Source organism: Protopterus annectens, chromosome 3.part1, assembly GCF_019279795.1.
Source record: "Protopterus annectens isolate FY-2018-M chromosome 3.part1, PAN1.0, whole genome shotgun sequence".
Lineage (NCBI taxonomy): Eukaryota > Metazoa > Chordata > Ceratodontiformes > Protopteridae > Protopterus > Protopterus annectens.
This window is the reverse complement of record NC_056732.1, coordinates 122,447,881-122,472,621: the sequence shown is the minus strand read 5'-3', so window position 1 is coordinate 122,472,621 and position 24,741 is coordinate 122,447,881. Positions and strand designations below refer to the sequence as shown.

At 44.5% G+C, this 24,741-nt stretch overlaps 1 protein-coding gene across 1 annotated transcript in view; it reads right to left on the bottom strand.

Annotated features, from left to right (window-relative positions):
• CNOT10 (CCR4-NOT transcription complex subunit 10) overlaps positions 1 to 24,741 on the bottom strand; it is a 2,007,836-nt gene that overhangs the window by 1,024,828 nt on the left and 958,267 nt on the right. Inside the window, exon 10 of the mRNA XM_044066643.1 lies at positions 2,773 to 2,922. Within this exon, the coding sequence (XP_043922578.1) occupies positions 2,773 to 2,922 (150 nt within the window). The remainder of the gene's footprint in view (positions 1 to 2,772; positions 2,923 to 24,741) is intronic.

Here is a 24,741-nt window from a genome sequence, read left to right as displayed (position 1 = left end):
AAGGTCCTTTGAGAGGTTGAAAAATGCACACCCACTGCAGATTGGATCTTTCCATCTTTCTCACACCTGGTGAACGTGTCCTTTACTGTGGGGTGAAACAAAGAAGTGCTGTCAAAAGGAGCACTGATGAACTAGGACATGAAGGGCTCTGCAAAATCACAAGGGCACATCCAGGAATGCCTCCTGATGGAAATATCTGAACCCATGGCCCTCGAGGCACCTTCTGCAGGATGCAAGATAAGCCTCATGGATGAATTAGATATATCCTATAGGGTAGCCAACTGAGAGACTAGTGAAGATTAAGCCTCAGCAGTTTGGGTTCCAGAAAGAGATTCTGACAGCTCTTTAATCAAACCTCTTTGAGTCTAATAAAATGTGCCAGGTAGTTCAGCGATCTGAGTGGAAAAGTTGCTGAAGCCTAAACACGCTTCCCAAATCTGTCTGTCACCCTAGACTCTCTGTTAGGAGGATGGACACTGGAACTCTGTTCAGCAAGTTCCTTTTTTGTAGCTACAGCCATGACCATGGCATCCACTGGCACCCTTTACTCCAAACTTCCCTTCCTGCTGGTAGAGCCAGAATCCTGTTTGGTCTCTTGGGGATTGGCTCAACTGAATCAGGTTCCTTCCATGCCTGCTCAGAAGCCAAACCAATGAGCTCATTAGTGGGTGGAGTAACCTAGCAGATAAATGGGCCAGCTCCAAAGGCCTCCAAAAAAACTGACTCCTCTGAAGAAGGGTTTTGGGAAGACCAGCCACCCTTCTGTTTAAGAATCTCAAGAATGTCTCCAAATGAGATGTCATCACGTAGTGATATTTGGGGACCCTTCTCCATCAAAATCATTATCCTCAGTGACTGACTCTTGAGGAGAGTCCAACTGCCTCCTTTTGCACTTTCTCTTCCTAAGGACTTCCTCAGTGGGGTGGTCCAGTGAAATATCAGAAGAGATTAGGATACCCTGCTGGGTAGTCTGGAAGCTTTGAGCTGGCTGTCCCTGTGGGATAGAATGTTATGTCTCACAGTGCAAAGCCATCTGAAAAGTAGAGGGTGGATCCAAGGGGGTAGGACCCATCTGTCCTGCCAGAGCAGATAACACTCTCTTCACAACCTCCAAGGCAGATCACTCCAGACAGAAGGAAGACAACAGAGCCGAGAAAGCAAGTTTTTGGCTCGTCACCTCCCTACAGTCTGAGAACAACTCACCCGAGGCGGAAGTTGGAGCCGAGCTATCCAGTGTCAAGGCTCCAAAAAGGAAGAGATGGCTCGAAAATTGTCAGCGTCAACTCCAAAATCCCGGATCCAACAGGCATGCTTTGGCTCAGAGAGACATCAGGCTCTGAGAATATTGGAGCTGGTGCACTCAGAGCAGTATTTGTCTCCAAAGAAAGTGTTTTCTTCAGATTTAAACTAAACGGACCCAGAATCTAAAACAACAGGTTAGATTAGAGAAGGAGCGGTAATGGGTAGAGTAGTAGATGATCAGAGTTCATGACTTGAAGGGGTTGAGTTGTAAGAACCCCCATCTGAATTTGCACAGTGAAGAACTTCCTAATTTGCCTTTCCACATCTTCTTCCGTAAGACTCCTGGAGGAACAAGAAGATGCTAGAGATGGTGATTTGGAGCGCCTCTCTACAAAGGGAGAAGGGACTCTGGATAGGACTGGATCCAGATGAGGAAAATAAGTTGTCCTTGGTAAAGGTTTCGGATCCAAGGATGTAGGATCTGGTACAGGGGTCAGACCGTGAGTAATTTCGGATCCGAATTCTCTATTTTCTTTTTAGGCTCTGAGGAAGAAGAGACTGAAGAATCAGAAGGTTTAGACCTTTCTATAGGGTCTCCACCTTTATGTTTAGGGGATTCAGCCCCAGTAATGGCTTCAGGGAAGGAAGCTCACCACAAGCCTTTCAAAATCAATTTGTCTCTTCTGTCAGCTGGTGCTTGGAGGTTAAACCCATGGCAGATACTGCAATCCTACTGCAAATGATCCAGGTCCAAGCAATATAAACACAGATTATGGGCATCGGAATAAGGCAACTTGTGCCCACACTTACCACATTTTTTAAATCCTGAATGACCTTTTTCAGACATTCTGAAAATAGAAAAACTACACTAATAACAAAATTACTAAATTAAACTTTTTTTTTTAAACTAGAAATTTTAGCTAGAAAGTTAAATACCAACAATGGTAGCAAAGAAATACAATTATCTTATAAACAGGAAAATTACCAACTATGGTAAGAGAACATATATCCACTAAGTGTAAAAGGACTATGGAAGGAAGGCTAGGCCTACCAACAATGGTATGAAAAGAGTACACTCAAAGGTGTATGAAGTAAAGGAATGTAGCAGTAATGACTTAAAAATAAAGGTAAAAATTAAATAAGTAGTTTTAAATAAGAAATGAAAGAAAGACATTGCCCACTCTATACTCGAGAGCTGAAGGCAACCACATCTAGACGTGAAAGTGGCAAATGAGATCTGAGAGATGTTAGGGGTTAGTACATTATGGGTAGGGAAGGAGCTCATGAGTTTTTGGTGGCCACGAGCTAGTGTAACGGCTGAGTCAAACTAAACCCATTAGTTGAAGAATGAATGAAAATTGACATCAAATCAATTAGTTTACTCAGACAAGGTGGCTTAAAAGGGTACGAAAAGGAGAGGGAGACAATGGATCATTATATACATCCACATGGTGTTTACACTCTGTTTTGCTGAAATCTAGCACAATATGTTAAAGGAAAAGCAATTATACACATTTTTACAACACTTACCTTGGTCTGAACTCACTGCAGACAGCTGAACACAAACATTATCATTCTCCTGTAGTGCTTTTTTAAAATAGAACATTCCCAAATTGTGTTTTCCCATTGCAAAATGGATACAGCCAAGATTATTCCAAAACATGCACCTAATACATTCACCTGAAACAGAGAAATGCATGTTACAGTCTGCATAACATTTAACGACAGTAATGTAAGTTGATTATGCTAGCTAACAATAACCATTTGATTATCAAAATACAAATGCAACTGACAGGCTAGGTGCACCAAGCTATGCTTACCAGCTGATGTTACTATACTTGCAACACTGACATGCTCAGCTTTCAGAATTTATTGCCAAAAGATACTCAGTTGAAGAAAATGACATCTAACCCAAATAAACAATGTAATTTAAGCAAAAGTGCCTTCAGCTTGTGACACACACACACACCCAAAGCTTTTCAACATTCACTTCTTTCTCAAGGAAAGGAATAAGACAGCCATCATAATCAAAAGTTACAGTGAATAGCAAAGAATTACTGAAGATCACAAATCAATAAAAGCAACAGAAAAAAATGTACTCTTGAAAATAAACATTTTTGGGCCATTAAAATACAGTTCTGGCTAGTGTGAGAGAGTCCACTATTATCAACATTCAAAATAGAGGAGTAATAATAAAAATTACTTCAGACAGCACCTCCTTATTCAAAGTATCAAAATGTTTTTTTTACGTGTTGCAGACTTAGCAGTAATTCTGTGGCCAAATAACTTTACAGGAGAGGAAACCGCAGTAAGATCCTCAAATAACGTGCAACTCAAAGACAAGTAGCAAACCTGAAACAGAGGCCAGATGATTAGGAAGTTTCTGAATGCAAACTTCTGGGGGATAAAACAGAGCACCAGGAGCCATTCTAATCTTAAAGAGCATCTTGTCACAAACCATTCACAGATCACAGCTGTGTGTGTCCAAACATGGAAAAAATGCACATTGCCTTCTTAAGAAAGATTTCAGCTGTTACCTGCTACCTAAAGTCATCTGTTTACAGCTTATATTTGTCAGATAGCACTAAAAAGAAGTGAACTGGTTCCATCCCCAGTGAAATGTGCCATGGGTAGCAACTTCACTGGTGATCTTTGTGTAGTACATAGCCATCAGCTGCTACCCCCTACCTAATACAACTTCACTGCTTCCATCCCCATTGAAATGTACAGTGGGCAGCAACTTCACTGGTGAAATTTATAGCCATCAGCTTCTACCCCCTACCTAACACAGCTTCACTGCTTCATCCTCAGCTAAATGTGGAGTGGATAGCAACTTCACTGGCAATATTTGTGTAGTACACAGCCATCAGCTGCCACCCACTATCTAATACAACTTCAGTGCTTCCGTTCTCAGCTAAATGTGCCGTGGATAGCAACTTCACTGGTGATCTTTTTGTAATACATAGCCATCAACTGCTACTACACTATCTAAAGCGGTCATTTTACAGCTAAGGTTTGTTGGGTATTTTGGAGATTATCAGCTGTACGATGCATCTTAATGCCTTACTTTCTTGGTTAAAGGTTGTATATGGCAATTGCCATGGTGGTGCTACACTTCCTCTTACCATATTGTCTTGTGGTGCTGCCTCTTTTATTTATTTATTTATTTATTGGTTCTTTGCAAGTTAATAAGGGCATAAGGCATGGTTACTGTTGTGCAGTTGCTTGAGGACCTAGTCTGCACAGCTTTACTAGTTGTTGCACTGCTGTCCTACATAAATAACCACTCACTTTTTAAATTATGGAGTGTTAACTTTACAGACAACTGTACCATATGTCTTAACCTCTCAGCACTAGAAATCTGGACAATGCCGAAAATAATGGGGGACAAAGGTCCAAAAATAGGAACAGATTTTAAAAATTGTTACTGTAGACTTAAAATTTGCTAGAATAACAGGATTTGTGATATCATGCATTTTCTGAGGGATTTGAAGTCTGAAACTCAAACGTATGTCATTATTTAGTAACTTTAATCCTCAGTGATTTGCCACACAAAAAAAGAAGTTATATACTTACCATAACGTTCCATGTGAGTTGTTTATCTCGCCTTCATTCTTTACGGATGGGTTCAGAGCCAATCCCTCGGCTCCGATATGGCCAATTGCAAAGCTCGAGGTCTTCAAATAGCTTGAGGCCAAGTCCATATCCCATGATGCACCTGTGAATTACCTCAGATCTTGTTTGCTGCGTATACTAATACCATATGTCATTTTACATTCCTAAAGAAAAGGAAGAGAAGGTTTGAGTAGCCAGGATGGAACCAGCATTCAGGTCATCTATCAGCCCAGGAGGGGGTAGGAGGGAGGGACGTAAGAATGAAGGCGAGATGAACAACCCACATGGAAAGATGGTAAGTACATAATTTCTTTATGTGAAGTTGTTCAATCTCGACGTTCATTCCTTACATATGGTTATCGTCCCAAGCACCATCAATCTAGGGTGGCTCACGGGAGTACATTTTGCAGGACCGTGGATCCAAAGGAGGCCCTGTCCCTGGAGGCCTTGTCAACTTTGTAATGAGTGATAAAAGTATGAGGTTTTGACCAAGTGGCAGCTGCACAAATATTATCAATAGGAAGTCTGGCAGAAAAAGCAGATGATGTAGAAACTGCTCTGGTTGAGTGAGCTTTAATCTTGTGTTGCAAAGGTATATTAGCAGCTGAACAGGCAAAGGTGATACAATCAGATAACCATTTAGGCAGAGTAGTTTTAGCCACTGGTCTCCCTTTCCTGGAATCTGAAAATGAAACAAAAAGCTGGTCTGATTTCCTAAAATCTTTTATTCTATCCAAATAGAATCTGAGCTGTCTGAACATCTAGTTTGTGCAGCATATACTCTAAATTGTGAGAATGATTGGGGAAGAAAACTGGCAAATCAATAACTTGGTTTCAATGTAAACTTTGGGCAAGAATGAGGGATTTGTTCCAAGTGATATTCTGTCAAGGTGAAATATCAAATTGGGAGGCTTGATGGATAAAGCCTGAAGCTCTGACACACTGCGGGTTGAAGTAATAGCTACCAGAAAGATGGTCTTCCAATTCAAAAATTTGAGATCACAAGAAGAAGCTGGCTCAAACGTTGGGAAAAATATATGTGAAAGCATAAAATTTAGATTCCATGGAGAGTAGGGAGATTTCACAGGAGGTTTCATATGAAAAGTCCCTTTGAGAAATGCTTTGGATAACTTGTGAGACATGATATTCAAACCTTCAAATCCAAGATGAAAATTAGAAATAGCAGTCAATTGTACCCGAACTGTTGCTGCTGCAGCTCCTTCGTTGAAAATCATAGTCAAGAATTCTAAAATGGAAGCCATAGGAGCTTGGGTAAGGATCAATATTATTTTTTGAGGCCCATATAGAAAATTTCTTCCATTTGCTAAGATAAAGCTTTCTGGTAGAAGATTTGTGAGAGGACAAAGGGATCTGTTTTGTCACACTGCAATGGTTATGGAACCTGGCTATGATAGAAACTGGAACAGCCAAGCTGTCAGCTTCAGGAACTGCAGAGAAGGATGAAGGTCCCCCGACGGGTGTGACAGAAGATAGTACAGTTGTGTACACTTACCATAAATGTAGATGTTCGAGTGTCTTCACTGTTGCAGTCATGACTGTAGGGTTCTCCCCTGCCGGCAGGCAGTCCTCGGTCGGCCAGAATCCCAAAGTCTGGGTCCGGCGTCGGCTGCTCAGCCATGCTCCCTGACGTCAGATCGCCAGGAGTACAAAGCTGACAGCCGACGCCATGTTCTCCAGTTTTTCTTGCCCCAGATGTCAGGTGTTCCAAAATGAGTAAGATCCCATACCCTTTGCAAATACACCTCAGAAGAAGGGTGAAGAAGGGAACCACACAAAAGAAAAAATAAGAGGGGACAGGAGGGAGGGTAACCCAGACTGCAACAGTGAAGACAATAGAACATCTACATTTATGGTAAGTGTACAGAACTGTACTATGTTCATCGTGTTTCACTGTTGCAGTCATGACTGTAGGGTTGAATCCCAAAGCAGAATAAATGGGAGGTGGTCATAAAGTAGAGGGGGCGGCTAAAAGGCCCTGCAAGACTTCAGAAGCAAAGCCTGCCCTAGACTTAGAGTAGAGAGGTAGATTGTAGTGCTTAGAAAAAGTATGCACTGAACTCCAAGTTGCAGCTTCCAAAATGTCTTTGGTAGGAACTCCCCTGAGGAAGGCAGCTGAAGTGGCAGCAGCTCTGGTAGAGTGAGTCCTTATACTCCCTGGGATTTGCTTTCCATGGTGTGAATAACAAAATCTGATTCCATGAGCAATCCATTTTGAAATGGTCCGTTTTGAAATGGCTTTACCTTGGGAACTTGAAGCATAAGAAACAAATAATTGTTCTGATTTCCTGATGTCCTTGGTTCTGTCCAGGTAAAAACGTAGTTGTCTGTGTACATCCAAGGAATGCAAGATCCTTTACCCCTTATTTTGAGGACTGGGGAAAAAAGTTGGCAAGTGAATAGTTTGATTTAAAGCTACTTTGGAAACCACCTTAGGCATGAAAGTAGGATTAGTCCTTAAAGACACCCAGTCTTGATGAAAAATAATATAAGGTTCCACAGCCATGAGAGCTTGCAACTCTGAAACTCTCCTGGCAGAGGTCAGAGCTAACAGGATGGCTGTCTTCCAAGATAAAAACTTGATGTCAGATGTGGCAGCAGGCTCAAAAGGAGGTAAGGTGAGTTTTTCCAGAACATAGTTGAGGTCCCAGGCAGGAATGGGTGGAGATCTAGGGGGCCTTAGGTTCTTAGCTCCTCTGAGAAACTGTCTCATGAGCTGGTGGGAAAAGATTGGAGGGTCTGTATTATAATGAGAAGAAATAGCAGAGGCATGTATCTTTATGGAAGAAAAAGAGAGACCCTTAGGTAAGAGGTCTGTCAGGTAAAGTAAAATCAGAGGAATGTCAGGAATAAGAGGGTCCGAATCCTGAGCCTGCATCCAGGTGCAAAATTTTCCATTTTCCTGCATAAGATTTTCTAGTGCTAGGCCGTCTGGCTTCTAAAATGACATCCATAACCTTCTTGGGTAGGAGAGAATGAATCATAGACCCTGGATTAACCAGGCTGCCAGGTTGAGAGTTTTGACATGGGAGTGCAGAACCTGACCCTGGTGTTGGGACAGAAGGTTCAGAGTCTGTGGTAAAACCCAAGGGGGCTCCAGAGAAAGTTTTTTCAGTGTTGGGTACCAAAACTGTCGAGGCCAATTTGGGGCCAGCAAAATTATCATCTTGGGCTTGTCCTGTTTGATCTTTAATAACACCCATGGAAGAAGAGGTAGAGGCGGGAAGGCATACCCAGAGAGGTTTCTCCAACTGAATGATAGTGCATCCACTTTCCAAGCTAGTTCGTGGAATGTCCTGGTGCAAAAAATCTGTAGTTGATGATTGAGGTGGGATGCAAAGAGGTCTATGTGAGGATAACCCCAGACTGCTGTAATCATCTTGAATAGTTCGGTGTCCAGCATCCATTCGTGTGGGTCCGACAGGTTTCTGCTCAGAGTGTCTGCCAGGAAGTTTTGCTTCCCTGGTAGAAACTGAGCTTGAAGTTCCAATTTACAAGCTAGAGCTGTGTTCCATAGATTCATGGCTAGTCTGCAAAGGGGATAGGAATGTGATCCCCCTTGCTTATTTATGTACCACATAACTGTGGTGTTGTCTGTCCGTATCAGTAGTTGCCCTGGTTGTAGAAGATTCCTGAAGGCCAATAGAGTGTTCTGAATGGCTAGCATTTCCTTTAAATTGATATGGAGGTGCTTCTGATCCTTTGTCCAAAGGCCCTGCAGACAGTTGCCCTGCAAATGGGCTCCCCATGCATAATCTGAGGCGTCCGTGGTTAGTATCTGACTGGCTGGAGGCAGACAGAAGGGTTTCCCTTTGTTTAGAGTACATGCGTTGGACCACCAAAGGAATTCCTTTTGAAGACAAGGCAGGACGGTGATCTGTATGTCTAAACTGTGGCAAAGCTGAGACCATACACTTTTTAGGTACCACTGTATTTTCCTCATATGTAGTCTTGCATATGGTACGAGAAGGATGCAGGAGGCCATGTAACCCAAAGCCTGCAGGAATTTCCTTGCAGATAGCCGAGTTAATGTTGCCAAGGTTTTGAAAGTTGAAGCCAGCTGTAATTGTTTTTCGTATGTCAGAAATGCCATTTGGGTTGTTGTGTTTAGAAGAGCACCCAGAAAAGTTATCTGTTGCGAGGGTGTCAAATTTGACTTTTTTATGTTTACAGAGAATCCCAGGAACTTGAGAAGTTTCTGAACAAATTCTAGATGCTGGAGTAAGACATCCTTGCTGTCTGCCTGAATAAGACAATCGTCCAGATAAGGGTAAATTTGAATTCCCTTGAGTCTGCAATAAGCTACTACTGGAGCCAGGCACTTGGTGAAGACCATGGGCGCAGTAGACAATCCAAAGGGCAGCGCAGAGAATTGATAATGCCTCGATCCGGCCTTGAACCTGAGGTATTTTCTGCACTCCTGCCTGATGGGAATGTGTAAATAAGCCTCCTTTAAATCCAAAGTTACCATCCATGCATTTTTGGTCAGCACTGGGAGTAGCTGCTGTAGAGTAAGCATCTTGAATTTTGGTATTTCGAGAAAAGTGTTTAAGACTGACAGATCCAGAATGGGTCTCCATGAATTTTGCTTTCTGGGGACTAGAAAGAGCCTTGAGTAAAAACCTTGTCCCATTTCTGAAAGTGGAACCAGTTCTATGGCTTTCATAGCCAAGAGGGCTTCCACCTGGTTTAAGGCCTCTAACCATTGATGTTTTGGTAGATCTGGCCATCCGCTTGGTCTTGGTAGGGTATGAAAATGGAATTTGTAACCTCTGGAAACCACATCCAGAACCCACTTGTCTTGGGTTATATGAGTCCAATTTAGGTGAAAAAGAGAAAGGTTTCCTCCGAGGGGGGCTTCCAGGCAAGAAGTTCCTGCAGCCCAACAGAGGGAGTCATTGAGCCTGTTTTCTATGAGCTTGCGGCCTGTCCTCTCCTCCCCTAGGGGTGGAAGCAGTCCACTGTCTTGGTCTATAAGAGGCTTGCGTTTGAGGCCTTCCTCGGGAGCGTCTGTATCTACCCCTCTGAGGCCTGTCTGAATTGGGAAAGGACCAATTTTTTTGTAGGCCAATTCCTACTAAATCTGGTTGGCTGTACTTGTAAGAAATCCTTAACCGTTTGCATGGATTTTGCCTTGTCCTCCATCTTCTTTATCACCTCTTCAGCCTTAGATCCAAACAAAACATTATGCTGAACAGGAGCATCCAATAACTTAGCTTTTACTTGATCTGGCAAGTTTTGTTCCTTTAACCAAGCATGGCTTCTAATGACTATACCAGAGGCAGCAGCCCTACAAGAAGCCTCTAAGGCATCAAATCCACAGTGTAAACCATGCTTCCCAACTTGTTCAGAGGCATGCAGTAAGTCATGTAATTCCTTATCATCTGCACAGGCGGAAATAAGAAGTTATGTTCTTACCATAACGTTCCATGTGAATTGTTCATCTTGCCTTTGTTCTTACACATGGGTTCAGAGCCGATCCTCGGCTCCGAGTCAGCCGCATCACTAGCTCCGCATCTTCGAGAAAGCTCGAGGCACAGTAATATCCCATGATTCTCAGGTGCTAACCCTCAGATCTAGTTTGCTATACCAGAAGAATCCCTTTAGAACTGTGTCTTAAACACTTATAAACAGATACTACACACTGTCTGGAACCCTGCCCTCAAATAGAGGAGAAAAGATGCCATTACTAATGTACAATAATAAGCTGAATGCTAACAATATCTAGAAAAGACTGAAAAGGAATTCAGTCGAACCCGTTTTCCCAGACCGCAGGACGGGGGATGGAGGGGGGGGGTGTAAGAACAAAGGCGAGATGAACAATTCACATGGAACGTTATGGTAAGAACATAACTTCTTAATGTGAAATTGTTCAATCTCGCCGTTTGTTCTTACACACGGGTAGCATCCCTAGCTCCTTTTTCCTGGGTGGCTCAAGGGAGAACATTCCTGAGTACAGTGGAACCAAACGTCGCCCTGTCCCTGGAGCTTTTGTCTAGTTTATAGTGGGCGATAAAAGTATGTGGTTTTGCCCAAGTTGCCGCTGCACAAATGGTATCTAAAGGCAAATGAGCGGTATGGGCTGAAGAGGTAGCGATCGCCCTTGTAGAATGAGCTCTGGGTTTGAAAGGGAGTTGCTGTTTCGATTCAGCATATACAAAATTTATGCAATCTGAGAGCCATTTGGATAAGGTAACCTTCGTTACTGCCTGTCCTTTTCCTTTGGTCAGCATATGAGACAAATAGTTGGTCTGACTTTCTGTACACTTTTGTCCTATGTAAGTAAAATCTCAGTTGCCTGTGAACGTCCAATTTGTGCAATGTGTATTCTAACTTATTGGAATGTTTTTTAAAGAAGGTAGGTAGTTCGATAGACTGATTGATGTTTTGAATCGAACAAACCTTCGGAAGGAAGGACGGACTGGTACGCAAGGTTACTCTATCTGGATGAAAAATCATGTACGGGGGTCAGATAGATAGAGCCTGCAACTCTGAAACTCTCCTGGCGGAAGTGATGGCAACCAGAAAAAGTGTTTTCCACGAAAGAAATTTTAACGGAGTTGTGGCTGCTGGTTCAAATGGGGGCAACATGAGTTGTGACAGCATGAGATTAAGATTCCAAGGGGCTACTGGATTACGAAAGGGGGGACGGAGGTGAAAGGTACCTTTCATGAAGGCTTTACAAAGCCTGTGGGACATAAGAGAACCATCTTCGCGGCCAATATGAAAATTGGATATAGCCGCCAGTTGAACCCTTATCATGGACATTGATGCTCCTTCTTGAAAAAGTGTGGTAAGAAAATCTAGTATCTTGTGTACTGGAGCCCCGAATGGATCTATACCTTGTTTGGAGGCCCAGTGCGCAAAACGATTCCATTTGCTGTTGTACAATTTCCTTGTAGATGGTTTGTGAGAAGATACAATAATTTGTTGTACTGTAGGGGATAGTAACTCCGACCTGGCTAAGATGGGAAGCGGAGCAGCCAAGCTGTCAGTTTGAGAGACTTGAGGAAGGTGTGAGGACCTCCCGACAAATGTGTCAACAGGTCTGGCTCCGGGTCCAGCATCCATGGTTCCTCCACTTGATGAGATTGAAGGAAGGGAAACCAGATTTGTCGAGGCCAGAATGGGGCTATCAGTATTATGGTCCTGTCCAGACGTTTGGCTTTCTGCAAGAACCTGGGAATTAGTGGAACAGGAGGAAAAGCGTAAAAGAGACCCGGGGGCCAATCGTGTACCAGTGCGTTCCTTGGGGACACCCCCCCCCCGGAGGGGCTAACAGGGCAAAGTAGCTTCTGCATTTGGCATTCAATGGGGATGCAAACAGGTCGCAGCAAGGCTGGCCCCATCTGCGGAAGATCTCTTCCGCCACTCGAGGTTTGAGGGACCACTCGTGAGGGAACAGGATGGCTCTGCTCAACCTGTCCGCGATTACGCTGGAAGTCCCCGGGATGTGCGTTGCTATCAGAAAGCGTCCAGTGGACTTTGCCCATTGCCAAATTCTGAGGGCCTCTCTGCATAACGGGTAAGATCTGGTTCCCCCTTGCTTGTTTATGTACCAGACCACTGACATGTTGTCTGTCTGAACTGTCACTGTTCCCTGAGGTAAGGACTTGTGAAAGTGTTGCAACACTAGAAACACTGCCCTCAGCTCTAGAACATTGATGTGCAGATTGTACTCCAAGTTGGACCATTGACCTTGGACTGTTTGTCCCTGAAAAAATCCCCCCCACCCTATCAGGGAAGCGTCCATGGTTAGAGTTGCTACCGGACTGGGTAACACAAACGGTCGTTCTAGTGTTAGATCTTGACTGTGTATCCACCACAAGAGATCCTTCTTGCAAAAATTCGTGATCAAGATTTCGTGAGATAGTGGAAGTTGTCGATACGACCACTGGGCGAATAGCATCCATTGAAGAATCCTCATATGCATCCTGCCTAAGGGAACTACAATAAGGGAGGCTGCCATCAAGCCTAGTACTCTTAATATTTGTCATGCAGGGACTCTCTCTTGCTCTGGAGAAAGACCGAAATTTGATGTCTGAGGTCTGACACTCTTGGTGGGGGGAGAGTAACTTGAGCCAGGGAGGTGTCTAGCTGTGCTCCTATAAATAAGATACACTGTGACGGCGATAAGACAGACTTTCCAAAATTCACCGTTATGCCTAGCGAGGAGCAGAGACTGATGGTGTAATCCCTGGCTTGTAGAAGAAGATACTCGGTGGTGGCGGATAGGAGCCAGTCGTCTAGATAAGGAAACACCCGGAATCCCCTTCATCTCAAGTGAGACGCTACTACTGCCATGCATTTGGTGAACACCCTGGGGGCTGAGGTGAGACCAAAGGGCAGAGCGCGAAACTGGAAATGACTGGCTCCCAGCCGGAAGTGCAGATGATCTCTGGACGCCCTGGCCATCTTGATATGGTAGTACGCGTCTTTGAGATCTATAGAGTACATCCAGTCGCCCTTCTGCAGAAAGGGAAGGATTGACTGTAGCGTGACCATCCGGAACTTTTCCTTTTTCACGAAGGCATTTAATTTGCTGAGGTCCAAAATTGGCCTCCAGTCCCCTTTTTCTTTGGAACTAAAAAGAACCTTGAGTAAGTTCCGGATCCTATTTGGTCCGCCGGGACTGGTTGGATGACTCTGTTTTCAAGCAACCTTCCTATCTCTACGGTTGCCTGGTCTCGCAGACTGGGTGGAACGTCTGGGAGCTTTTTGGAGTTGGGTGGCATTTTGATGAAGGTAATGTAGTAGCCTCTGGTAACTATGCTTTTTACCCAGAAATCTGATGTAAGATTTAGCCAGGCCTCTGGGTATAAAGCCAAGAGACCCCCGACTGCCTCCAGAGTAGGACAGTCGGGCCTGCACTCAGGAGTGCTGGAAGGGCTTCCCAGAGAAAGTCTGTCGCCCTGATTTTGCGGACCCCCTCTGCCGGCTGGGTGGCATCTTCCGTTTCTTCCCCCTCCTCTGCCTCTGGAGGGGGCATCACTTTGGGTGTGCTGAAAGGATCCCCGAGTCTTTTGGAACCACATTTTTCCTCCTCGTTGCCCTTTAGGGTAGGGTCTAGATGGGATGGAAAAATGGACCCCTACGGCAGACAGGGTCTTCCCTTCTTGTTCACACCTCGTGAGAGTCTCCTTTACTTTGGGCCCAAACAAGGAGGCACCATCAAAGGGGGCGTTGGCAAAGGAAGACTTAAAGGCTTCCGCAAAGGAGCACAAGCGCAACCAGGATTGCCTCCTTAGGGCGATCGCTAAAGCTGCCGCTCTACTCGACCCTTCGGCTGCGTATGAAATCAGCCTCATGGACGAGTTCACTATGGAGTTTAGGGTGTTAAGTTGCGCTGTCACTTTCTCGGCGACAGCAGCATCTGTGTTTCCCTGGAGAGTATCTCCCAGTTCCTTAATGAGATCTCTCTGTAAACGCGTGAAATGCGCAAGGTAGTTGAGCGATCGGATGGAAAAAGTCGCCGAACTAAATATGCGCTTCCCATATCTGTCCATCATCCTAGAATCCTTATTAGGAGGATGGACAGAGGAAGATGATTCAGACATCTCTTTCTTAGTGGCCACCGCCACCACCATAGTATCCACGGGAACCCCTTTTGTAAGATAAGATTTGTCCTGGGGGACCGTCATGTATTTATTTGGCTTATGAGGGACTGGTTCCACTGTACCGGGCGTTTCCCAAGCCCTCCGGGCTATTAGATCCATGAGATCGTCAAATGGCTGAGTCACCCAGGAGGTAGAAGGTTGAGTCCCAAATGCCTTCAGCAAGACCGATTCATCCACAGAAGGGGTAAGGGTTTGCCAGTCTCCCCTTTGTTTCAGGATTTCCAAAATGTCTGCAAACGAGACATCCTCAGAGGGGGACCGTGGGGACCCTTCTGTTTCATCTAAATCTGTGTCAGGAGAGATTCCTGGGGGGAATCGATGTGCCTCCTCTTGCACAATCGTTTTCTCGGAACATCCTCAGCGGGGGCTTCTGGGGATGCATCTAAGGAACCAGAGTCGCCCCGTGGGGACTTCTGAGGCATTGGGTCTCGACGCTTGGTAGGGGCCGAAGGCACAGAAGCAGAACGCGGACCTTTTGGGGAAGGAGAAGAAGATACTGATGAAGTATGTGTCTGATCAGACAAGACCTTCCTCATGATGTCAAAGGCACCGGTGCCCCGACCCGAAGGTCCGACCCGATCCGAAGAAGGTGGTCGTTTCTCTGGAATCGGAACCATGGGCTCCAACATAGAGGACGGATCCGAACTGATCTGAGCCGAGGCACCGAGGGGAAGAGTCGGAACCGATATCTCGGTTCGACTGTCCCCCCCGGAACCTAGGAAAGATCTTCGGCTCCGAGACTCTCCGGCTGGTTCCGAAGGAGTCGAGGTCAACGGAGCCGATAGCGCTACTGGAGGCTTCGGCACAGAGGGTTCTACAATCATCGGTTCTTCGATTCCTAGCTCCGATGACTCGACGGGTCTCGGAGGAGGAAGTGTTGAGGGAACAGGAATAGTCTCGAGTTTCGAAACCAGCTGGGACGAAACCTCAATTAGTTTGGACAGAGCTGAGTTCTCCATAAGCTTCTGTACCACTCGGTCCACATCGGAGTCGGAAAGGGGCCTCGAAGAACGGGTCGAAGCCGTCACCGAGCGAAGGATAGAAGACGGTGGTACCTCTGACACCGGCTCCAAGACCTGAGTCTCGGTCAGAGATAAATGCTCGACACCTGGCACCGAGGTCGTAGGAGCCGGCGTCCGAATCTGAAAAGAGGTGCTCGGAGCCGATGACTTGGGCTCCGACACTCTTGAAGACTTCGACCCCTTCGAAGACTTGGATACCTGTTCAGCCTTGTCCAGGGCCTCTTGAAAATCGGGATTAAGCAACCCTCTGTCAACCAACTTCCTGCGTCTTTCCAGCATGACCCTCCCACTAAAGGAATGACAAATGGAACAGTCTTCCTGCAAGTGGAAAGGGCCAAGACAGTAGACGCAGGATGAGTGGTTGTCAGTAAAGGACATCTTCTGTCCGCACTGACACCTTTTAAAGCCTGATTTGGCTTTCTCTGACATTTTGAAAAAGTCCAAAAAACACAGCACACTTAAGAAACACACTATATAACTCTAAGTGTAACAATTTTAAAACTCTGGAATAATTATAATAACCAACAGTTTAATTCTGACCTAATATATATATAAAAATCCAAAACACACAGCACACTATAATATATATATATATATATATGTATATATATATATATATATATATATATATATATATATATATATATATATATATATATATGTGTGTGTATATATATATATATATATATATATATATCTATCTATATATATCTATATTGAAGAAAAAGAGAGTTAAGGCAAAAATTATTTAAAGTACTGTCAATCCTGACAGAAAAAACCCGCAGGCCTTAACTAGAAAAAATGAAACTAACTAATCTAGTCTAAATACAGTCACAAATAACACCCCTATACTATATTATTTATTTTAAACACTAAGAAATAACTATAAGTCTATAAAAAGAAATATATATTAAGAATATAGAAAAAATATACTGGCCCGAGCGTCTCATATGCGATCTGCTGCTAGCGGCAAACTAGATCTTAGGGTTAGCACCTGAGGATCATGGGATATTACTGTGCCTCGTGCTTTCTCGAAGATGCGGAGCTAGTGATGCGGCCGACTCAGAGCCGAGGATCGGCTCCGAACCCGTGTGTAAGAACAAACGGCGAAACTGAACAATTTCACATTGGAAGTTAGCTTTTGTTTCAAAACAGACAGAAGGAATTGCTGGTATTTCAGCATATGAAATTGACAGTTTAAAGCCCTAATAGATAAAGTAGCTGAAGTGTACACTTTTTTGCCCCATCTTTCTAAAGATCTGGAATCCTTCTCAGTGGGAATGGGGTTTTTAGCAGAAGCGGCCTTAACCCCCTTAGGGCCCTGAGAAATGGTTTCAGGATCAGCAGTAGGGTTCTTGTATAAAAACTGGTGGGAATCAGGAACCCTATAATATCTGTCTGGCTTAACAGGAGCTGGAGGAAAAGAGTCAGGAGTTAAGTTAGCCTCCGAAAAAGCATCATCCACAATATCCAAAATAGGAGGAATAGCCAGGGGTCTATGTTGGGGAAGAAGAAGAAAATCCCTTAGTCTTTTCTTAGATTCCGAGTACTCCTGTTTTTCCCAGTGAAAATGTTCTCTCATTTCATGCAAAGTTTCCTCAAAAGAGAAATCCTCAGGGGGAGAAGCTCAAGGAATGGATTCCTCAGCATCAGAATCCTCATAAGGAGGGAAAGAATATTCCTGGTCAGAAGAAAAAACTGAAGAAACAGAAGCCTGATTAGAGGAGTCATAATACACTTCCTGCCTCGGCCTTTTATCTGGAGGGGGATGTGAACCCCTAATCATAGTAAATAAGTCCTCCACCATCTTAAGTAACTGTTTCTGAGACTTGGGTGCTGGATCAGAAGAGGCCTGGGCTGCAGTCTTTGATTTGGAAGGAGTCTTTGCCTTTGTCTTTGGCTTTATTAGAAGCTGAGTAGGCCTGAAAACCCCTTCGAAAGCGGGTACCTGCACAGCAGCTCCGGACCCATCCGAAGGAGCATTGTCTGAAGGTCCTGCAACAGAAACATTCAAAGGCCTAGTTGGCTCCTCGTGGGAGTCCATTTCGGTCATTGGTTCCGAAATGGCCGACGACAGGGGCTGCAAAAGCGCCTCACTGAAGACGGCTGAACCTGAAGCTGGCTCTGCTTGTACAACATTGTCTGATTTGGACCTCGGAGGCCTGTCTTTATCCTTGCGTCGTTTTTGAACTCCGGTAGCCGGAACCATATCCGACGACATTTTGTAATTAAAACGCCTACTGAAGTAATGAAATGCAAAATCGTACCTTCGTTTAATCGTACGTTGATTGAATCTAGCACAAAACCGACAACTAGCTACGTCGTGGTCAGGGCCTAAGCAAGGAATGCAGTAAGAATGAAAATCCTTATGAGGTATTTGCTTCCCACATGAAATACAATTATTAACTTTTTCTGACATCGGACTGGAGCAAGAAAAAAGTTTCCTCAACGGGGTACTTAGCTTTGAGTAGGAGAAGAAAGTCTTCAGACTGAAGTACGTTTATAAAAAATTGTCAGGAGTCAGCCGACCGGCACTTGCGAACTGCTATCACCGCACGGCAAGAAAGACTGGAGAACATGGCGTCGGCTGTCAGCTTTGTACTCCTGGCGCTCTGACGTCAGGGAGCATAGCTGAGCAGCCGATGCTGGACCCAGACTTTGGGATTCTGGCCGACCGAGGACTGCCTGCCGGCAGGGGAGAACCCTACAGTCATGACTGCAACAGTGAAACACGATGAACATCTGGAACTGGGTCCAGGATCCAAGGATCCTCCAAAAGATGAGGTCAAAGGAAGGGGAAAGTACAGTTGTGCACACTTACCATAAATGTAGACGTTCGAGTGTATTCACTGTTGCAGTCATTACATTTGGGTAATCTGCTGGCAGGTTGCCCTCAGTCGGCCTGAATAACAAAGTCTTGGGTCCTGTGTCAGTTGCTGTCTCCTCTTCCATGATGTCAGGGGTATAAAACATGCAGCTGACGCCATTTTAATCAGTTTTTCTTGCCCCAGATGTCAGGTGCCCCCCAAATGGGGAGCAAAAATATATAAATAAACAGTAAATATATAAATGCACCTTAGAAACATAAAATTTACCTTCAACTAAAAGCAAATACACCACAAAGGCTTTTGAGTATAGTGAAGGAAAGAAAAGGTATAGAATGGGGGGTGGCGGGTGGGTAACCTGGACTGCAACAGTGAATACACTCGAACATCTACATTTATGGTAAGTGTAAACAACTGTACTATGTTCTTCGTGTTTCACTGTTGCAGTCATTACATTTGGGTAGAATCCCAAAGCTATGGATGGGAGGATGGAAAGTACAGTTTTGTACCTACCATAAATGTAGATGTTCGAGTGCTAATACAGCTGCAGTCATAACAGATGGGTTGTCCTGCCGTCAGGCGGGTCCTCGGTCGGCCGAATTCCAAAGTCTAGGTCCGGCGTCGGTTGTCGTCGCTTCTTCCCTGACGTCAATGCGACAGGGGTATAAAAGAACCAGCCGACGCCATTTTCTTCAGTTTTTCTTGCCCCAGATGTCAGATGCCCCCAGAAGGAAGGCAAAACATAAATTTATGTAATAAAGCAAATGCAATATAATAAAAAAACAGTAGTTGCAAGCAAATACACCATAAAAGAATACCCCAATGAGGTTGTATGAGGAGGTGTTAGCCATAAGGCCTGTCCCAAGAGGGGAAGGAGGCAGGGAAACCTGGACTGCAGATGTATTAGCACTCGAACATCTACATTTATGGTAGGTACAAAACTGTACTATGTTCATCGTGCATACAGCTGCAGTCATAACAGATGGGTAGAATCCCAAAGCTAATAAAGGGGTGGTAGGCACTAAGTGGAACTAGGTGGAGCCAGGATGCCCTGCAAGACTGCAGTGGCAAAGCCCGCTCTAGTTTTGGAGTATAATGGTAGGTGATAGTGCTTGGAGAAAGTATGTACAGAACTCCAAGTGGCTGCTACCAAAATATCTTTGGTAGGAACTCCCCTGAGGAAAGCTGCAGAGGTAGCTGTGGCCCTTGTGGAGTGAGATCTGATGCCTGTAGGTACAGTTTTACCATGAAAAGAGTAACAAAAGCATATGCAGTGGGCTATCCATTTTGAGATCGTCTGTTTGGAAATAGGCTTCCCTTGAGCACCTGTAGCATAGGACACAAAGAGTTGCTCTGATTTTCTGAAAGGCTTTGTTCTGTCCAAATAATAATGGAGCTGTCTGTGAATGTCCAAGGAATGTAGTAGCCTCTCCCCCTTGTTTTGCGGATTAGGGTAAAAGGTAGGTAAGTGGATAGCCTGATTCAAGGCTACCCTGGATAATACCAGTGGCATAAATGAAGGATTGGTTCGTAAGGAAACTCTGTCTTGATGGAAAATGATGAAAGGCTGCACAGCCATGAGGGCTTGTAGTTCCGAAACCCTGTGTGCTGAGGTGATGGCTAGAAGGAAGGCTGTTTTCCATGACAAATATTACAGATCTGTTGAAACAGCTGGCTCAAAAGGAGGCAGGGTTAGTTTTTCTAGAATGAAATTGAGGTCCCAAGCAGGTACTGGTTGCTTCCTTGGGGGTTTTATATTCTTAGCCCCTCTGAAGAACTGTCTTAAGAGAGGGTGAGAGAATAAAGGGGGGATCAGTGTTGTACTCTGCAGAAATGGTTGAGGCATGGATTTTGATGGAGGAGAATGAAAGTCCACTGCTTAGCAGCTCGGCTAGGTACTGTAGTATTTGAGGTAAATTCAGTATTCCGGGATTCTGACCCTTTTTCTGATTCCAGACACAAAACCGTTTCCATTTTGCGGAGTAGGCTTTTCTAATGGAAGGCCTTCTGGCCTCCAAAATGACATCCTGCACAGTACAGTTTTGTACCTACCATAAATGTAGATGTTCGAAGATCCACATTGCTGCAGTCCTTACTTATGGGGTAGTCCGCTGTCCTCGGTCGGCCCGAATACCAAAGTATTAGGCTGACGTCGGTCATGGGCGCACAGCCCTGACATCAGAGCGTCAGGGTATAAAAGCGCATGACCGACGTCATATCCTCAGTCTTTTCTTGCCCCAGATGTCAGAAGGCCCTAAAAGAAAGGCCACAGCCAAAAAACAGAGTACCTTCCCAAAAGATATGCCCAACTACAGCCATCACCCAAACCATATAACCATGCTAAGCTACAGAGGGAAGGAGGGAGGAAAATTGGACTGCAGCAATGTGGATCTTGAACATCTACATTTATGGTAGGTACAAAACTGTACTATCTTCTTCATCTCACATTGCTGCAGTCCTTACTTATGGGTAGAATCCCAAAGCAAGCGGAAAGGGAGGTTGGAAAAATCATAAAGCATTAGGGGCTGCTAAAATGCCCTGTAAAATTGCAGTGGCAAATCCAGCCCTAGACTTAGAATAAAGAGGAAGGTGGTAATGTTTAGAAAAAGTATGTACTGAACTCCAAGTGGCTGCTTCCAAAATATCCTTTGTAGCAACACCCTTAGAAAGGCAGTAGAAGTTGCAGTAGCTCTAGTGGAATGAGGTCTGATCCCAGTCGGAATCTCCTTACCATGATGGGAATAACAAAAAGAAATACAAAACCCAATCCATTTAGAAATAGTTTGTTTTGAAACAGGTTTACCCTGTGAACCCAAAGCAAAAGAAACAAACAACTGCTGAGACTGTCTGAACTCCTTGGTTCTGCTCAAATAATAACGCAACTGCCTGTGAATATCCAAAGTATGCAAAATCTTCTCCCCTTTATTTTGAGGATTTGCATAAAAAGTAGGCAAACGAATAGTTTGGTTTAAGGCCACACTAGAAACCACTTTAGGCATAAAGGAAGGATTAGTACGCAAAGATACCCTATCCTTATGAAAAATCAAGAAAGGCTCCACTGCCATATGGGCCTGTAATTCAGAAACCCTTCTTGCAGAAGTAATGGCCAACAAAAAAGCAGTTTTCCATGACAAATACTTTAACTCGGCCGTAGCTGCAGGCTCAAAAGGTTGTAGAGTAAGCTTTTCCAACACAAAATTGAGATCCCAAGCAGGAGTAGGAGCTCACGGGGGTCTTATGTTCTTTGCCCCTCTGAAAAACTGCTTAAACAAAGGATGAGAGAATAAAGGAGGGTCACAGTCATAATTAGCCGAAATGGCTGCAGCATGAACCTTTATGGAGGAGAAGGACAAACCTTTGTCTAATAACTCAGTAAGATATTGTAAGGAAGCACTCAAATTAGGCTTGGAAACATCAAAGTCCTTCCCTTTGCTCCAAATAAAAAATCTCCTCCATTTATCAGCATAAACTTTCCTTGTACTAGGCCTCCTGGCCTCCATAATAACATTTAAAACTTGTTGTGGAAGCTGAGAACCTCCAGAATCTAAAACAGAATATGCCAGGCTGTTAGATGCAGAGACTGAATTCTGACATTGAGAAAGTGATTGCCCTCCTGAGACAAAAGGTGTGGAATCAAAGGCAGAGGCCATGGAGGCTCTCGGACCAAACTCCTCAGTAGTGGGTACCAGTGTTGTCGAGGCCAATCCGGTGCTATCAGGATCATGGATGGCTTGTCTTGACTGGCCTTCAAGAGAACCTTGGGCAGAAGAGGTAGAGGTGGAAAGGCATATACATGAAGATTGTTCCAACTGAATGACAGAGCGTCCACCTTCCAAGCTGTGGGATGAAACCTTTTGTGCAAAACTTTGGCAACTGGTAATTTAGTGGGAAGCGAACAGATCTATGTCTGGAGTTCCCCATGACACTGTCAACGTTTGAAATACCTGAGGATCCAATTTCCACTCGTGAGGATCCACTATTTGTCTGCTCAATACATCTGCTAAGGAGTTCTGTGCTCCTGGTAGAAATCTTGCCTGAAGATTGAGGTTGTAACTGAGAGCTGTCTCCCACAAAATCATTGCTTGTCTGCAAAGAGGGTACGAATGAGTTCCCCCTTGCTTGTTGATGTACCACATGACAGTTGTGTTGTCTGTTAGAATCAACACCTGCCCTGGGTGAAGTAAATCCTTGAAAGCCATTAATGCAAATTGTACTGCTAACATCTCCTTCAAGTTGATATGCAAATGTTGAAGTCTGGCAGGCCACGTGTCTTGCACCCATTTCCCATTGAGGTGTGCTCCCCAAGCCTTGTCCGAGGCATCCGTCGTTAGAATCTGACTCGCCTCTGGTCGGGTCACAGAGAGTCCCTTGTTTAGGTGACATTCCTGAGCCCACCACAAAATTCCTTCTGAATGCAAGGTATTATTTGAATGACAGTGTCTAGATCCTGGCAGTGTTGTGTCCATAGATTTTGAGATACCATTGAAGCTTCCTCATATGCAATTTGGCATTGGGAAGCACCAGAATACAAGATGCCATGAACCCCAAGGCTTGAAGGACTGTCCTTGCAGTCAGCCTGGACTGTAGAGACATTTGATGGAAATAAAGTGAAAGACTTTTCTGTTTGTCCGGGGTCAAAAGGCCATCTGGGAAGCTGTATTCAGTCTCACACCCAGAAAGCACATGTCCTGAGAGGGTACTAGACTGGACTTTGTTTCGTTCACAGAATACCCTAGGCATCTTAACACTACCATCACATACCATAGATGCTGAAGAAGCTTGTCCTTGTCTTGTGCAATAATCAGGCAATCGTCCAAATAAGGATAAATTTGTATTCCTTCCATCCTGAAAAAGGCTATCACTGGAGCCAGAACCTTTGTGAACACTCTGGGCAGTAGATAAGCCAAAGGGCAATGCAGAGAACTGATAATGTAAATTTCCAGCTCGAAAACGCAGGTACTTCCTGCAACTGGGCCTGATAGGAACATGAAGATAAGCCTCTTTTAGATCCAGAGTTACCATCCAGTGATCTTTTCCCAGCAGAGGCAAAAGCTGTTGTAATGTCAACATTTTGAACTTTGGAATGTCCAAATAAGTGTTGAGGAGAGATAAATCCAAAATCGGTCTCCACGTGTTCCCTTTCTTTGGTACTAGAAACAGACGGAATAAAACCCTAGACCCACTTCTGAAGGAGGTACTGGCTGTATGGCTCCCATGTGAAGAAGTAATGAAATCTGTTTGTGAGCCTCCATCCTTTGCCGAGGAGGAATGTCTGGCATACCTTTGAAAGGAGGCAATGTATGGAAATAAAACTTGTAACCTTTGTTTATAATGTCCAACACCCATTTGTCTTGGGTGACTAAAACCAATTTTGCTTGAAGAGAGCTAGCTTTCCTCCCAAAGAAGCTGCCAGGCAAGAAGAATCTGGCAGCTGAAAATGCAGGTCATTGGGCCTGTTTACGAAAGGACTGGCCCCTACCCTCACCAGCAGATTGAGCAGGCGAACTCCAGGTTCTAGGCCTAAAGGTACTCTGAGCTCTGCCCCTACCACGCCTAGATCTACCCCTAGACTGGGAATCAGAAGAAGGGTACGTCCACCCCTTAGCAGGCCAATTTCTACTAAACTTAGGAGGTTGAACCAGCAAAAAATCTTTAACAGTCTGCATAGACTTAGCCTTGTCCTCCATTTTCTTCAAAACAGACTCCACAGGAGGACCAAACAACACTTCGGACTGTAAAGGGGCATCCAGAATTCTAGACTTAACATGTTCAGATAAATTCTGATCCTTAAGCCAGGCATGCCTACGAAGAACTGAACCAGTGGCAGCCACTCTAGAAGAAGCCTGCAAAGCATCAAAGCCACACTGCAAAGAATGTTTCGCCACCTGTTCAGAAACATGCACCAAATCTTGCAATTCTTTACACTCTATGCCCTCCGCCAAAGCATCCACTTTAGATTTTAGCTGAGAAAGGAGGAAATTCTGATATTTCAACATATGAAACTGGCAATTTAAAGCCCTCATTGCCAAAGTAGAAGAGGTGTACACCTTTTTACCCCATCTGTCCAAAGCTCTAGCTTCCTTATCTAGAGGAACCGGATTCTTTACAACAGAAGCCCTAACACCCTTAGGCCCCTGACTAATAGTTTCTGGGTCCGCCCTAGGACTCTTATATAGGCATTTATGAGCCTCAGGTACCCTATAATACCTGTCCGGTTTAACTGGTGCAGGAGGCATAGAATCTGGATTAAATGAGGCCTCCGAAAAAACATCCTGAACAACATCCAAAACAGGAGGAATAGCCAAGGGTCTGTGCTGTGGTAAAACAAGAACTCTCTAAGCCTCTTTCTGGAATCTGAGTAATCCTGTCCTTCCCACTTAAAATGTTCCCTCATAGAGTGTA